At 39.2% G+C, this 16211-nt stretch overlaps 1 protein-coding gene across 4 annotated transcripts in view; it reads left to right on the top strand.

Annotated features, from left to right (window-relative positions):
• Window positions 1–16211, top strand: part of LOC138811982 (scm-like with four MBT domains protein 2) — a 151204-nt gene that overhangs the window by 73725 nt on the left and 61268 nt on the right. For 3 of the 4 annotated variants that reach the window (XM_069999924.1, XM_069999925.1, XM_069999926.1), the window contains exon 7: window positions 872–969. In XM_069999924.1, the coding sequence (XP_069856025.1) occupies window positions 872–969 (98 nt within the window). Of the gene's footprint in view, window positions 1–871; window positions 970–16211 lie in introns of those variants that run through there. The other variant, XM_069999927.1, reaches the window with a different exon arrangement.

The following is a 16211-nucleotide window of genomic DNA, read 5'->3' as shown; positions in this document are numbered from 1 at the left end:
GAAAAATATGCCCAAAGGTTTAATGTTGCTTTTTAACTGTGCTTAAATTCATATTCATATCCTAACTGTCTGGCTGATGTCGCCAAGGTTGATATAGAGAAGATATAAACATATCTACTTCCACTGAGTGCTTCAGCAAATCCTATTTTGATAAGGCCTTAAATCTGTTGAGATCAGGCCATAAAATTCCCTTGCCATTTCAGGAATAGGTGAACACAGTGCTCAACAGATTTTTTTACCTTTTAATTTTGCATTCAAACTGTGTAACTTCCACACATAAATCTCATCCCCTCCCTTCCCACCCCACTCCATAGCCTGGGAAAAAATAAGGGCTACCCATGATGTATTAGTAACATTTCAAGTGTAAATATGAAACCTGGTTGGTAAATTTTAATTTACCTTTCAGTGATGTTCTAACTTATTTAGGGACTACTTTTAGCATGTAAGAGCTTAGAAAAATAGGTTGTAATAGTAGCAAATGTGAGAAGAGAGTCATTTGTAGTTTAGACATTTATCAGATAATAAGTTCTTCATCAGTGGTTGGCATGTCTTAGGTGGTATATGGAATTGGACGTTGTGGATGGCCCAAGGTTTTGCTAGTGTGATTAATACCATGTGATTAATTGCTAATGTGATTAATATGTCCCCAAGGAAGAGCCCTATTAAGTTTATTCTTCGTTTCTGATAGCAGAATCCCAAGTTGCTATTTAATTTGAGAAAATCCCTTGAGTAGGTGGCTGTTTATGGTGTACAGAGTGTAAATGCCAATAATGGCTGGCATGTACTGGGGTGTCGTAGAAGCATGGGAAGGTAAAAGAAAGAAACGAACACTGTGGTTCTTAATCTCTTCTGTGGCTTGCTGTTGATACAGAAATCTATCCTCTGAAGATGACCTCTGAATGGAAATGTGCTCTGGAAAAATCCCTTATTGTTGCTGCCCAGTTTCCTCTTCCAATGGAAGTATTTAAGGTAAGTTATGAATTCTCAGTGGCTCAGTTACTCTGATCAAAGATAAACTTGCAAACATTGTTTTATCTCAAAAGGCAGCCTTCTTGATTGATTTACATATATGTATAATTGTTTCTGTTCCACTTTGCCATGAAATAAGGTCTTCTTGAATATCCATAGTATAAAGATGCTGATTAAAATGTTTTAGATTACTGTTTTCCTCCAGAATGTAAATCACATTTCTAGCCTGTCATCTCCTACCAAAGAAATAAAAGAAAATTGAGCAAGTCTAATTTTCCAGCTTGGTAAAAATGATTGAAAATGACATTTATTGGCATGGCTCTATTTTCTTGATGACTTGGGAAAGACGAGAATCTGTCACATAGCACGGCGATACTGGGCTAAGGAAGTTCATCTCAACTGAAATGGATCTTCCAGATTCTTAACACATCTATACCCTTGTATTACACTTCTTTCCATGTGTTTCACATGACATTTGGAGAAGGTATTGGCCTTCCAGAGTAGGCGGGGGTGTAGGGTGGTGTTCTTCAAATGTTTTTATAATTTGTTATTTCTCTTGAATTCCTTCTTATCTTCCAATCTCAAGTAAGGAGACTTTCCTTAGGGGGAAGTCCCTTCTCTGGAATGCTTGGACCCCCTGGGTCCTATACAGACCACATGAGCTTAGGCTGAATGATGAGTCCTCATGACATTACATTCTTTGACAATTCTATGTCATCATTTGCATACTTTCTTGTATAAGAAATCTCTGTTAGCCTAACTTTAAAGTTCCCAGAAGGCAAGGGCCATATTTGTTCTGTTCATGGTCAAAAAATGTAACTCTGGTACTACTTAATAATTGTTTGTCACTTAAATGACCATATTCTTGATGTGTATTTAACTCGTTGAATTTCAAAATTCTGAAAATAATATGTAGATTAAATTAGATATGCAGATGTATTTAGAACTATGACTACGAGGACACAAGTATAACCATTAATAAGCTTGATATATTTCTGTTAGACATTAACTAGTTCATTAAACATTTATGGAACAGCTATTCTGATCTTCAAAAAGCTGTTATGTGCTGTTGACCTGATTTCAGGTTTTAATAGTTTGTTTGTATTTTCCAAAATATGGTTAGCTTCTTTCTGTGCCTTAATTTCGTCTTAGGAGGATTCAAGCTGTTATTTTGATAGACTATCTCAACATTGTCATCTTGCTCAGTATTTTGTGTGTGATTAAGCATTTGTTTAAGAGTAATTACTGAATATTACTTTGGGGCCTCGTACAAGTCAGGGCTTTCTAGGGAAGCTGCATCATAAGTAAAAGTTGGTTCCATGAAATATGATGCTCTTGGAGTTAGCTAGATGCTTTCTTTTTTTTTTGTAAATATGTCCTCATCTATCAATTTTATGGAAGCGGAATGGACAATATCTTAGCCATATTTGTAGAGTGAATATTTATGTGTTTAATTTGGAGGTCATAAGATAGCCCAAGGCTGTTGTAACAAGTTGACTTCAAGCAGTAGAAGTTTATTCTTTTACACTTCTGGAGCCTGTGATTTGAATCCAGGTATCAGCAGGACCAAACTCGACCTGAAGATTCTACAAAAGAATCTGACTCGTGAATCTATCCTTGCTTGTGGCTGCTGCCTGTAGTCTTTGTTATTCCATCTTCTGGCAGCATTGCTGCTTCCGTGGTCTCCTTGTGTTTTTTGACTGTGCACATGACCCTTTCCTTACCACGATGACGACCACGGGGACCTTTGTGTAATCCAGTATGATCGTATCTTAACTCAGTTGTATTTGTAATGAATGACCCTGTTTCCAAACAAAGTTGCATTTCCACATTCCAGGCAGATAGGAGCTTTTAGAAGACATTATTATACTAAGTACTTCAGTCAACCACGTACCTCCTCACTTCCTAACTACTGTTCTTCACTGAGTTCCTCTGTTTACAAGGAGATAATTAACAGAAATTACATAGATCAAATTATCTTTGTACTTGCTTTATTTATGAAAAGTACAAGAGGAACATTTTCTATCATACAAGTTTATAGAAATTCCAGCAAGGGATGTTCCTCTGCAGAGTATCAAATAGAATCATTCAGTCTGTCTGTCTGTCTGTCTGTCTATCTATCTGTGTGTATATATGATGTACAAATGTACATACATACACACATATCCCTTTCTGTTCTCAGTGCTTGGCCAACAATATTTCTCAGCAGGCAGCTTCTACTACCTTTATTATGGTAAGAGGAAGACATGTTTGAGTTCAACATTGACTCATCTGGGATACATGTCATTACAGAAAATTGCCCCATTGTTCAGCTGTTAGAAGACAGAACTCAAAGCTAAGCACATTTAGTCTGGACAGTGTTTCCAAGTGAATTTTTAAAAAAATATTTTTATATTTGCATGCAACGAGTATTTTGATGGAATGAAGCTCATTAAACTGCAGTTTCTAACCATGGGGCTGTGTTCACACTTCTGTGTATCTACATCTGCCCCTGTAATCCAATCAAGTTCATGTGTGCTATTCCCCTTCCAACTTGAACACAAACAGAAACGATGTAGAAGCAAGTGCATCGTATTTCTGCTGCTATTTTCCTTTGATTTGAGACCTCATTCCGAATAACTGGGATATCATCTTTTTGTGGGGAATTTGACTTCTTTGGGAAGTACAGATAATCTTCCAAATGTGAATCTCAGATGAGAGAGAGGTAGTTTCTGAAGTAAGTAAAAAAAAAAAATTAATTAAAACCTGAGAGAGATTAGGAAAAAAAAACCACATTGAAAAATAACAGTTTTTTTCTTAAAATCAGCCTCATTATTTAGAGGCCTATAAGACTTACAAATATAAGAAACCTGGAGCAGTAGTTCACACCCATAATCTAGGTACAGAGAATGCAGAGATAGAAAGGATTGCTGTTGAGACCATCCTGGGCAAAAAGGTGGCAAGAGGTGCTTGAGCTCCTGCCTTAAAAGCTTCTACAGTCTGCCCTATAAAGATCTACTAGGATGGGTCTCATCACCCCTGGAAGACATTACAGAACTAAATTAGCATTTTGGTCAATAGTTCTATACAGTGCTTCAATTTTCCAGTTCACTGTCTTTTACGATACCACTAAAAGGTTTTGGGAATGTAGAGAGTCTACAAAGCAGAGCTAAAGAGCTAAAGAAAGACTGGAACAAGAATCTGTAGGTAACAAAATGCAACACTTCTTCCTGTTATCTAAATTTCATGAATCTTCTGGAATTATTCTTTACATTTCTCATAAATTTTAATTTACTGTTGGGACCCCCCTTGTTAAAAATATTAAATATTGAAGTTTTGTGGCAATGGATACAGCTTACCCCAAAGTCCTGCAATCAGAAATGGCAGTTACCAGCTTCACAGTTAATGAAAACAAAGTCCTTTTTCCATAGAGGAATAGAGGATAGAGTTAGTAAATGTTTTCCAGGTAACTTCTTTTAATTAATCATACATCATAACCACAAGGAAAGGACATACTTGAAATGCAATTGAAATTAAGATCCATGGTTTATCGGTAAAACAAGGGAAATTTTTTAAATTTTTGTTTTCATTCTTTAAACAAAGAGGTGTTGAAAGTTTTTGAGGATTTAAAATACCAAATAATTTATTTACAGATTACAACATATTGAAGAGAAATATAGACAAAGTTAATTGTGACTTGAGATAAAATAAACAAGCAAAACTCTTAGCATTTTCCTTGAAGTATTCCTTCTTCTCACTTTTCTTTATCAGGGATCACCAAGTCTGCCCCAGGTTTGATTAGTCAAAGAAATGACTTGCTAGACCCAGATGTCACCTGCTCAGAGTTATAGTTTACCAGAAGAGTATCAAGCAGATTATGCCAAGTGTGGAGATACATGGGACGAAGTCCCAAAAACCAAATAGAAGCTTGCACAGTCTTCTTCCTGAGGGAACTCCCAGGATTTTTATTACAGGCTGGTCACATTGGCACCCTTTTCTGGGCACATTGCCAAAATTCTAGATTTCCTGGAAGAAACCCAGATATTTAATATAAACTCTATTGTTTGTATAAAAGGCTAGACACAGTGAGTTGTTCTTGTATTCAGGGAAAGTTCCATGCCTGCAGGCCTGGCTCATGGCTTCTTCTAAACCCTCCATTCCATCCTTTACCAAATCCCTTTGCTCTCTCTCACCCCTACCCCGAATCTACTCTTTAGTCCACTCTTAGGGTTCTAATCCCATCTACTAGCTCTCGTTCCTGGACTGTTGCATTAGTCTCTTGGCACATTTTCTGTCTTCTAGTTGTTCCATTCTTAGAGTCTGTTTTTGACAGGGTAGCCACAGTGATTCTGGCAGGAATCAAGTCATGACACTTGCTTATCAGTGTGTGATGCCCAGGGCTCTGTGCTGTGTTGTTACCCCATTGCTCTTTTGAGTATACCTGCCCCTTAGAGCCTCAGGTGCAGCCTCTGCCTCATGCACACCTTCCCCACTCTCCATTCAACATCCAGCGTGTTTTTGACTTCCATGCTGTTGGCTTAGAAAGTCACCCTGAGGGGTTGGCACATCTTGGAATCACAAATGTCAGCCTGTGCTGTGTCCCTACAGCACACTGTGCTGTATCTCCCATCCTACTTTGTTTTGCTTCCTAGTACTTTGGCCTTCCTGTACTATATATTAATTTGCTTCTTCCCAGCCCAAATGGTCTTCCAGTGAAAGAGGTTGTATTGACAGTAGGTCATTTGGTATCAGTCAGACAATTACCCCTCTGTGGCCACCTCAGTGTTGTCCAGATAACTTTGACAGACAGATACACAAGTGACCTGAACCAGGTTCTCTTTCCGGAGGCTTGATGCCATTGCAGGCTGGACTCTCTACTTCTCCAAGGCCTTGAGACATGATCTCTTCTGCCATCGTCACCACCTTCTCTGACTTGAGGAGACTTGTTAAATACAACCTCCTTGGGATGACAAAGCACACAGAGATTTCATTTATGGCATGAGCATCCTTTGCTACATATAGAAATGAGAGGCAGAACTTGTTTTCTTTGTCATTGTTCTTTGTGTGCTCTGGGGGTGTTAAACCAAAACATGTGAATTACAGAGCAAAAAGGGCTGTGGGGGCCATCTGGTTTTTATAATTATTGGAGAAAATCTTACAAGAGATGTCATAAGAGAGGGCAACTCTGGTCAAGCAATAGATGTAACAGAAAAATCTCCAACTCCAGGTAGACAAAGAGTTCACTGTAACTAACAGTCACCTGATCACATGGGCTAAGTGTTACTGCCTGCATTCTGTTAGATAGTGAAATGCTTTTAATTGGGAACATTAAGAATTTAAGAATATAGGCAACTTTCAGTTATCTGCTCTGAGAGTTATCATTCCCAAATGGCTTCTGTTCAGCACTGATAATTCTGGCTCTAAGCAGTTTCTACAGCTGAAGAGTAGGCAAGATAGTATTTGCAGGAACTTAACATTATTGCTATATGGTATGTTGGGGGTACCTAGAAAATAAACATGCTTATGAAATGAATGCATTCAAACCGCCAGTTGTGCCATATTTTATTTTTTTGCTCCACTAAAAGGGATAATGAAGCATAACTTAAAACATTTTCATCTGTGGAGGATTTAATAGTAGATTACTGTGTGGAAGCTGCCTTTATCTCCTAAAATTACTCAGCTCCTTTGTGGGTAAGACTGCTTTTAGGGTACACAGTACCTCTCATGAACACACAGCTTCAGTAGCCGTGACTTGAGTGGGGAGTGAATGTGAAGACAGGTTTGAGCTTCTCCTTTTAAACTTCAGGTCTTCAGAGGTTTAATATCTAATGGAAAATGAGGATCATGCATTTGAATGGCAATATGGCTTTGACTTTGACCCTCAGCACCTAAGATGTACTTCCCTGGTCTCTTGAAGTGGTTAAATATAAATCAAAGGTATTGAACTTAGTCCTGAGTTTGCTGTCCTCACTGTATTTGAGCCTCCACCTCTTTGTGTATGTCATAAGGTCAAAGGAGATTAAATCTGCTCCTGATTTAATCTCTTACAATGAAGGAGATTCACTATTACATGAATGTCTTCATATGTATGTATATATGTAAGTATGTATATGTGTCTGTCTGCCTATCTATCTGTCTGTCTGTCTGTCTGTCTATCTGTCTCATCTAACAATTTTGAAAAGGGATGAATATTTTCAGAATACTAGAGGCCTGATTTAAAGTTCCTTTCTTCATCATTAACAAGATGTTATATGGGGAGTCTCTTGCCAGATATCCAGATCTCAGCAGAATGAATCCCTTTACATCTTAATGCTCCTAAAAGTAAGCATGCACATCCCCATTTGTGTCACCCCAGGCTGCAAAGGTGTTCAGGAAATTTGATAGTCTTGTGATTGTGTACAAATTCTTACACTTACTGGACCTCAGGGGTTCCTGAGCTTTTGTGGATTCTGAGAGACTTCAGGGCTGTAACCAGGGGACAGTGAGCAAGGCTTGGAGGGAGTGTGATACATTCTGGCTTCTTGTGTGCTTTACCACCTTGGGGACATCTTTGGAGTGTGTGTGTGTGTGTGTATGTGTGTGTGTGTGTGTGTGTGTGTGTGTGTGTGTGTGTGTGTGTGTGTGTGTGTGTGTGTGTAAACACATATATCTTAGCTCTTTCAAACCTGTGAAATAGCAGCAAAGGCACAGGAAGAAGCATGTAAATGGAACTGTGGGTAACTCCTCTGATCCTGAGATGACTCGAATGGGTACTGTTTCAGTGGCTGATGTTGATGGTGGTCTCTTGCATACTAATACAAGGGTAGATGTTGTTCTGGACTTTCATCATGCATTATGTTATCTTAAGCTGACTCAGTAGCAGTGTGTGTGTGTGTGTGTGTGTGAAGCTGACTCAGTAGCAGAGTGTGTGTGTGTGTGAAGCTGACTCAGTAGCAGTGTGTGTGTGTGTGTGTGTGTGTGTGTGTGTGTGTGTGTGTGTGTATGTGCGCGCCAATCCTGGGGCTTGAAATCAGGGCCTGGACACTGTCCCTTAGCTTTTTCACTCAAGGTTAATGCTCTGCCTCTTGAGCCACAGTCTGTCTTTTTGGTAGCTAATTGGAGATAAGAGTATCATGGACTTTCCTGCTGGGTGGGCTTTGAATCATGATCTTCAGATCTCAGCCTCCTGAATAGCTAGGATTACAGGCATGAGCCACCCACACAAGGCTTAGCAGATATTTTAATCTTACTCCTAAGGCTGTGGGAGCTCAAGGCTCAGAGAAGTTAACCTTTTGTCTGACTCAGAGGAGACCTTGTGATAAAATCAGGATTCAACCCTAGATGCATCATTGAACTCCAAGGCCAGTTTGTTTTTGTTCTTGTTTTCACTGTTGCTTTTGTCCTGGGAATAAATCAAAGTATTTAAAGACTGAACAAATACTTATTAACATAACAGAGAACCAGAAAATGAATTTTGAGTGTTGTCTGTCCAATATCATATTTGATATGAATGTTGAAAAATATATTCTTCTTCTGTTGCTTTTGGCACAGGCTGTTTGGACACTTTGGCAGGATCATTCTTTATTGTTAATAAATTCTGCCTAAATCAAAGGCTCTCCACTGCAAGATGTGAGGACTTTGCTCCCTTGGGGCATGTGATAATGTCTGCAGACATTGTGGTGACCGCAGGGAGGACTCTGCTAGCATCCAGTGGGTAGAGGCTAGAGATTCAGATAAATACTCTACAATGCACAGGACAGTCTCCCGTAATAATGCAGGCTCTGCTGCAGGCTGGGAACAGTTTGATGAATTGGAGCACAGGAGAGTAGTTGCTCTCAGGATAGACACTACCTCCATCCCAGGCGTTCTGGCCCTTGACTTCTTCCAGTTTAGAATCTGACTGTGTAAGACAGAGAAGAGCAGCTTGCCAGCTTGCCTGGGTTGCATAACTGTTGCTTTAGTGACTAGAAAGGGCAGCTTTGTGGCACTTTGCTCCTTACTAACGCCAAGCTGTCTGACAGGTGGGATACCACCTGGAGGAATCAGGGCTGGCATCTGGTTTCCATGGCAACAAGTCAAGCTGCACCGAGGGTGTCCCACCGGAGGGGTGCCTCTAGGTAGTTGTGTCCACCATGTTCTAGCAAGAAGCTAAGGAGTCAGCTTACCTCCCACTCCCCTCCCTCTGCCTCCCAGGCAAAAAAAAAAAAATAGTGCCCTGTTCCTTTTTGTGCCTGGACTGCATTGTTGGGGAATGTAAGGCCCCTTCCCATCCCTGGGCCTGTAAGCAGTGACTTCATGAAGAAGAAATCAAAGGAGTGGAAATGTGGACTCCTCATATTCTTAAAGTGAAGATAGGATTTTACTAGTACTGTTGTAAGGTGGGTGGATTTTGTGCCATTTACTAAAGCTTTTATGGGGCTAAGTGTTTAATCAATGAAAGACATTTCCATTGCCTGTGATTTCTTCTTTTCTTTTTAAAACAATTTAATACCAGTTAGGGGATTGGTGTGAAATAGGCCTGATATAATCACTGCTCTAAATCCTGGGGTTCAGGTTGAAGTATGTTGTACTACAGTACCACATTTCTCATGACTATATTTTTTAACTTGATTGAATGTACCATTTAGTTGATAAAATTGCTATTTACAGCTGCCAGACTAAAATGAAAATGCTCACCACTATTCAGCTTATAGATTTTCTTAGAACATTTTTGTTACAAATATTTCACATGCTAAATTTGAATCAGTGTGGTGGAATTGAAATTTAATAATGTTATTGATTTAATGAAGGCTGGCATCTTAACGTCTGTCTTTTGATGAAATTAATATTACAAGAGTAATTTTGTAGTGAGCATGACTAGGTCATTGGTGAAACAAAAAAGAAGAAAAATAGGATAAATGACACTGAGTTTTTCTTTTAGCATGAAGGGATTAGAAGAGAGTTCATTATCAGTTTGAATGTAGTACTAATTAAAGTCTTCCTTTGACTTCACTGAAGCCTGTTCTTAGAAATTATGCAAATTATTCAGGCTTTCAACAGAAAGTTGTACAATGTTTAAGTTCCCAGTGGACTAGAAAACCTGACATGTTGGAATGGAAAACATTAGCCATTAGTATTTTTTGTTTTGTATCATTAAAAAATTTTAAATTATCTTTAAGCAGTTGTATAAAGGGGTTTCAATTCAATACAACAATTTATGGATACTATATTTTTGTGTAAGTCCAATATGCTGAGAAAGATTTTGCAACATGAGGGTGTATGAATTGTGGATCTGTGATTGGTATGTTTTACTTCTATAAACATAAATAAAAAGGAAGAACCAAACAGTTACAGATTGACACTTGGATTTCTCCCACTAGGGAAAGCATTTCCGTAGTCTGCAATTCTGGAAGTCAGGTTAGGAATTAGGTTTCTGCACAGAGATGATTTTTACTGCCTTTCGTGTATTAAAATCCTCATCAAGTACATTTTAATTTTGTTGTGTTAATTAGTTTGAACTCTTTCTCCCCTGTGCCACATTCTAGATAATTTTATTTTGTGTAGATCTACTCATTTAATGAGTAGATGGGTAGATGTATTAGCTACTGTCTGAGTCAGTGATAACCACATGGTACATTTCAAGAGTGTAATTTGCACATTTTCAAGTCCAGAAAGTAAATGTGGAATGAGTGAATTTCAAATAGGCATGTGGGACGTTGTGTTCTTTCTCTCTGCCTTTGGCTTTTCTTTCTTCTGTCTATTAGCAATCTTCCTTACCTCTTCTGTACATTAATACTCAAGGTAATTTGTAAGTTTTATAAAGATCTTTAATAGTCATTGTCATCCTGGAGCCTTTTCTTTTCCTTCCTTCCTTCCTTCCTTCCTTCCTTCCTTCCTTCCTTCCTTCCTTCCTTCCTTCCTTCTCCTTCCTTCTTTCCTTCCTTCCTTTCTCTCTTTCTTTCTCTCTTTCTCCCTCCCTCCCTCTCTCTCTTCCTTCCCTCCCTCCCTCCCTCCCTCCCCCCTCTCTTCCCTCCTTCCTTCCTTCCTTCCTTCCTTCCTTCCTTCCTTCCTTCCTTCCTTCCTTCCTTCCTTTCTTCCTTCCTTCCTTCCTTCCTTCCTTCCTTCCTTCCTTTCTTCCTTTCTGTCTTTCTTTCTTTCTTTCTTTCTTTCTTTCTTTCTTTCTTTCTTTCTTTCTTTCTTTCTTTCTTTCTTTCTTTCTTTCTTTCTTTCTTTCTTTCTTTCTTTCTTTCTTTCTTCGTGGTTGTCCTGGGGCTTGAATTCATACATAAGTGCTGCGCCTGAGCTATTTTTGTTCAAGGCTAGTGCTCTACCACTTGAGCCACTACTCCATTTCCAGTTTTTTTGACTAGTTTATTGAAGATAAGAGTCTTTATGGACTTTTCTGCCTGGGCTGGCTTTGATCCTCAGATCTCAGCTTCCTGAGTAGCAAGGATTACAGGTATGAGCTACCACCACCCAGCTCTGAAGCCTTTTTACCTTGGGCTGCTCATGTGTTGGTACTGCTTTGTATCAGGTGTGACCCTTAGATAGCCATGTCTGATTCCTGCCCAGACGGTGGAGCTACCTTTTCCTGGACGTGACAGCCATTTGGGAGGGCAAGATGACAAATGTATCCCAAAGGGGTGCATGTGCGTGTGAACACACACACACACACACACACACACACACACACACACACACACACACACACACACACACACACACACACACACACACACACAGAAACACGAGACATTGCTAGAACACTAAAGCCAAAGTACCAAATATATTGAGGTTTGCATAGACCTCTTGGTCCAGCATAATTCTTCATGCTCCTTGTGCTTCTGTTACATTCTAAACTAAAGTCTCAAGCTTCTCAGTGCCAGGAACTGTGTCACCTACTTTCCATTCTTTGTAAGCTAGTGCTTCACACAGGATTTGAAAGACCACAGATGGACTTCTTGTTAGCCAGCCACACGTATGATATTAACCACACTGATGGGATTTTACAGTCTTGATTAGCATCGATAATGTGAAGAGGAAGTACTAATATTATGAAGTGCATAGACATTTTGCTGGCACATTTCAGGCTTCATTGTATAATGTGCCAGCATGTGAAAGTAATAAAGACACTTGTTAATTGTTGGGGACTATGACTGGCTATGTATAAACACTTTGGGGCTAATTTTGGGGGCTAATTTTTAGTGTCGGATTTCTCTCTGATGTGCTTTGTTCCAAAGCCACTAATGGGTATTACAGATTAACAGCAAAAATGTCAATTCTTCATAATGACAGCTTCTACTTTCCAACTTCCTTTGAAGCCAAATTTTAGGAATCTGAGGTTGTAGGCTTTTAAAGATTCATTTAAAGATAATTATTAATAAAAAATGAATGATCCCTCCTGTTGTTTGTATCTCTATGACACATGGACTCAGAGTCATATTCTGGGGATTTCTGTCCTTGCACAGGTAATGGAACCTCTCTGTGTCTTAATTTTCTCACCATAAGATACATAGCCACCAGAGAGTCTGGGTGAGAGGAAAGCAGTACTGCAGAGGAATTGCTTATAAGCAGTCACGTGGTAGCAGTTATTGCTTCTACCTGCTTGGTTTTGTATACAAAGCAAGTTCATCTTAGTGCAGTCGCTGTAACTCAGGAGAGAGGGAGGACTTCGTAAGTCCTGGCGTTAACAGTGAATACAGAGCAGAGAAAGGAAGTTGATGCACACAGAACCTGTTCTGTCATACTGGTGATTGAAAATGGCTTCCCCTAAGAGAGATCGTTAAAGTCGACTGTTAAGATAGGCCTGTAAAACAAATGGCAATTTACTTTTCATCAGTATTAAAGATAAAAATGGGTAAGGATGAATGTAGATTGGAATGGCATTGCTGCTTTTTACTGAAGAAGAATAATTTTTAGGAAGCAGTTCACGGGACTTAACAGTATTTCACATGTGACAGGCATACTTGTAAATGTGAGGAAGGCAGATGCTGAGTAATGGCAGCTTCCATCCAAGAGTTGTGAAGTGGGAATGAGTCTCTTAGAGCTTTGCAGAGGCCAGATGTCTATTTTGAACCACAGTGAGTTTTCCATTATCCCTCAGTAGATCATTGATCTTGTGAATCATCTTAGGCTCCAGGAACTCTTTCCTGTACATTGAGGATGATTAGTTGGATGTTTGGATAAAAAAAAAATGTATGCATTTTGACTGCATTAACAGACCAAAGTACAAGCCCTGGGAGTGATTAAATTTGCCTTGCAATATGGATATCTACCTTTCCTCCTGTGCCATTATGGATGTTCACAGGCTTGCATGGAACTTGGCAGCGCTGAGTTCCGTTGACTCTCTCAAGTATCACTAGTGTTGAATTCAATTATCATAAAAGCTTGATTTTTCTTGGGATTGTCAAATTGCTTCTTTTTGCTTAGATACCTCCATCCTCTATGTCCCAGGCTCCCTGATTGCATCTACTGTGCCACCTTCTAAAATTTTCTCTTTACCATTTTGAGCCACATCTTTTTTATATTCCGAATATAAGACTCAAATGCTTTGGCTGCACAAATCATAGTAATATTTAGTGTTGGGTCTTATAAATTTCCATGATTACTGGCTCATTTTGGAAACTGGTGTTTTATATAGACATAGAAAGTTCTTTTAAGTTTATTTTAAATGCTAGTTATACAGTTACCTTAAGGCTGGGTAATGGAGACTCACACCTGAAATTTTTGCTACTCAGGAGATTGAGTCATGGAGGATACAGATTTCAAGCCTACCTACGCATAAAGGTCTTTGAGACTCAATTTCCAATTAACTAGCAAAATTCTGGACTACTGATGTGGTTCAAGTAGTAGACTGCCAATCTTGAACAAGAAAGTCAAAGGAAAGTGTTAGTTCAAACTCTGATACCAGTGTTCATAAGTACATTTGTGTGTGCATGCATGCACGTACATACGCACACACATGCGCATAATGTGATCTTAAAGTAGAAGGCGAGAAGGTATGGAAAGTATAATGCAGATCAAGACGGATTGCACATATAAGTGGACATGTTAAATAGAAATCCCTTTGTACAGCCACTTGAAGTATCCAGAAGAAAAAATAAAGTAGAAAGGCAGCTGGAAAATGGAAGAATGTACTTTTTTTTGTTTCAATAGCTAGTATTTTAAATGTTTAGAGAAGTTATACCTTTGTGTTCTTCCCCTAAGGGTATCCCCCTTTAGTCTGTTTGTGTGTGAATGCCTAGTGTCCTGTAGAGGTTATCATGTTATATTTTAGATCTTTATCAGTTATATTTTAGACCTAGCTTCCACATATGAGAGAAAACATGCGCCATTTGTCTATCTCTCTGACTTTGACTTACCTCGCTTAGTATGATTTGTTCTAGGTCCATCCATTACCCTGCTGATGACACAATTCTATTTTTGTAATGGATGAGTAAAATTCCATTGTGTATATGACATCACATTTTATCAATCCACTCATGTGTTGTAGTGCATCTGGATTGTTCCTGTAACTTGGCTATTGTGAATAGTACAGCAATGAACATGGATGAGCAAGTGTCTTGTAATGATCTGGGTAGGTGCTCAAGAGTGGTATGGCTGAGTTACAGGGAAATTCTATATTTAGTTTTTTGACAAATCACCAAACCTCCTTCAAGGGTGGTAACATGACTTTACATTCCCATTAACAATGCAGTAGGGCTCCTTTCTCCCTATATGTTCATGCTAGCATGTGGTGGTGTTCAAATTCTTGATATAGGCCAATCTAACTAGAGTGAGATTGAATCAAAGTTGCTTTGATTTGCATATCCTTTATGGCTGGGGATATTGAGCATTTCCTCATGTGTCTATTTGTCATTCTGAGAAGTCACTTCTGAGAATTCTCTCTTAAGCTTCTTTGCCTATTTATTGTTGGATTATTAATTTTGGGGGAGGTGTTTGTTTTTTGAGCTCCTAGTATACTTTGGTTATTAGGTAGAAGAATGTACTTTATAGTTTCCTGATTCATTTCTGAAATTCAAAGTTCAAAGTTTAGTGTATAGGAATATGTAGATATTTCAAGTCAAACTTTTACAGAGAGGTGGAGATACACCACCCTTCCAGAATGAACCCTATCATTTAGGGTTAGGTTAATTAATGATTTTATTACATCATTGAGTATTGGTAACTAACTTAATCATCAGCCCCTCTCTTTCGCCAGTTGGGGTCGAAGAATGAATGTTGCCACCCCTAATTCATTTCTTGTTTTTTCTGGTAACAAGCCCTTATCCTGAATTTATCTAGGGGCTTGCCTAGAGTCCCCATTAGAACCAACGATGCTCTCCTTCCCCAGGGAATTCCCAGGGCTTTAGGAGCCATGAGCCAGGAACTGATGGCAGAGCCACATACACAAGTTATTTGCCACCCACCTGGAATGTAGAAATGATTGAGGATGTAGCAGATCTGAGCCATGGATGACAAAGGGAAACCCAGTTTCAAAACTTTTGGAGTAATATTCAGAGTATTACACTGAATTTGTGGATTTTTTTTGTTGTTGTTGTTGGTGGTCATGGGGCTTGAACTCTGGGCCTGGGAGCTATCCCTCAGCTCTTCAGCTCAAGTGCTCTACCACTTGAGCCACAGTGCCACTTCCAGTTTTCTGAGTGGTTTATTGGAGATAAGAGTCTCATAGACTTTTCCTGCCTGGGCTGGCTTTGAACCGAGATCCCCAGATCTCATCATGAGCCACCGGTGCCCGGCTCTGAATTTGTTAATTCATTGTTTAATTGATTTGTTTAATTGTTTAACTCATTTAATTTAAATTTTTGTCCTACATAGGATCATGCATGGTTCTGATAGCTATGCTCATATCAGATATCAGAGATATCTGTTGATTGACAGGTTAAACAAATAGATGCTCTGGCAGAGAAGGAAGAGATTGTATACTGCCTTCATGACCTCTTTAGAGATAAGACAATGTGCTTTGAAGTCATTACTGATAAGCACCTGTAACATGGCCCACAGCCCTGGATGGAGAGGGTATTTAAGCAGCACCTTACTATATACTTTATTTCAAGGATAAGCAGCCAGTGTCTGGTCATTGTCCTATAACTGTGTATTCAGTAAGGCAGCAGACTGGACAGGTCTCCCTGCAGTGGACTTCAGGGTCACAGAGCTTTTCACACAGCATCAGGAGCTATCACTGAGAAACCTTTTTCTAGGAACAAAGGATGTAGCATGGGTTTGCACTTATCTGAAATTTTCAGGTCAGCGAATCAAGGTCAAATGAAGATGTGCTCAAAGTCAAACTGTGAATGAACTTTGGT

The sequence above is a fragment of the Dipodomys merriami genome, unplaced genomic scaffold, assembly GCF_024711535.1.
Source record: "Dipodomys merriami isolate MVZ:Mamm:240054 unplaced genomic scaffold, mDipMer1.0.p SCAF_554, whole genome shotgun sequence".
Lineage (NCBI taxonomy): Eukaryota > Metazoa > Chordata > Mammalia > Rodentia > Heteromyidae > Dipodomys > Dipodomys merriami.
This window is presented reverse-complemented; position numbering and strand designations above follow the sequence as displayed.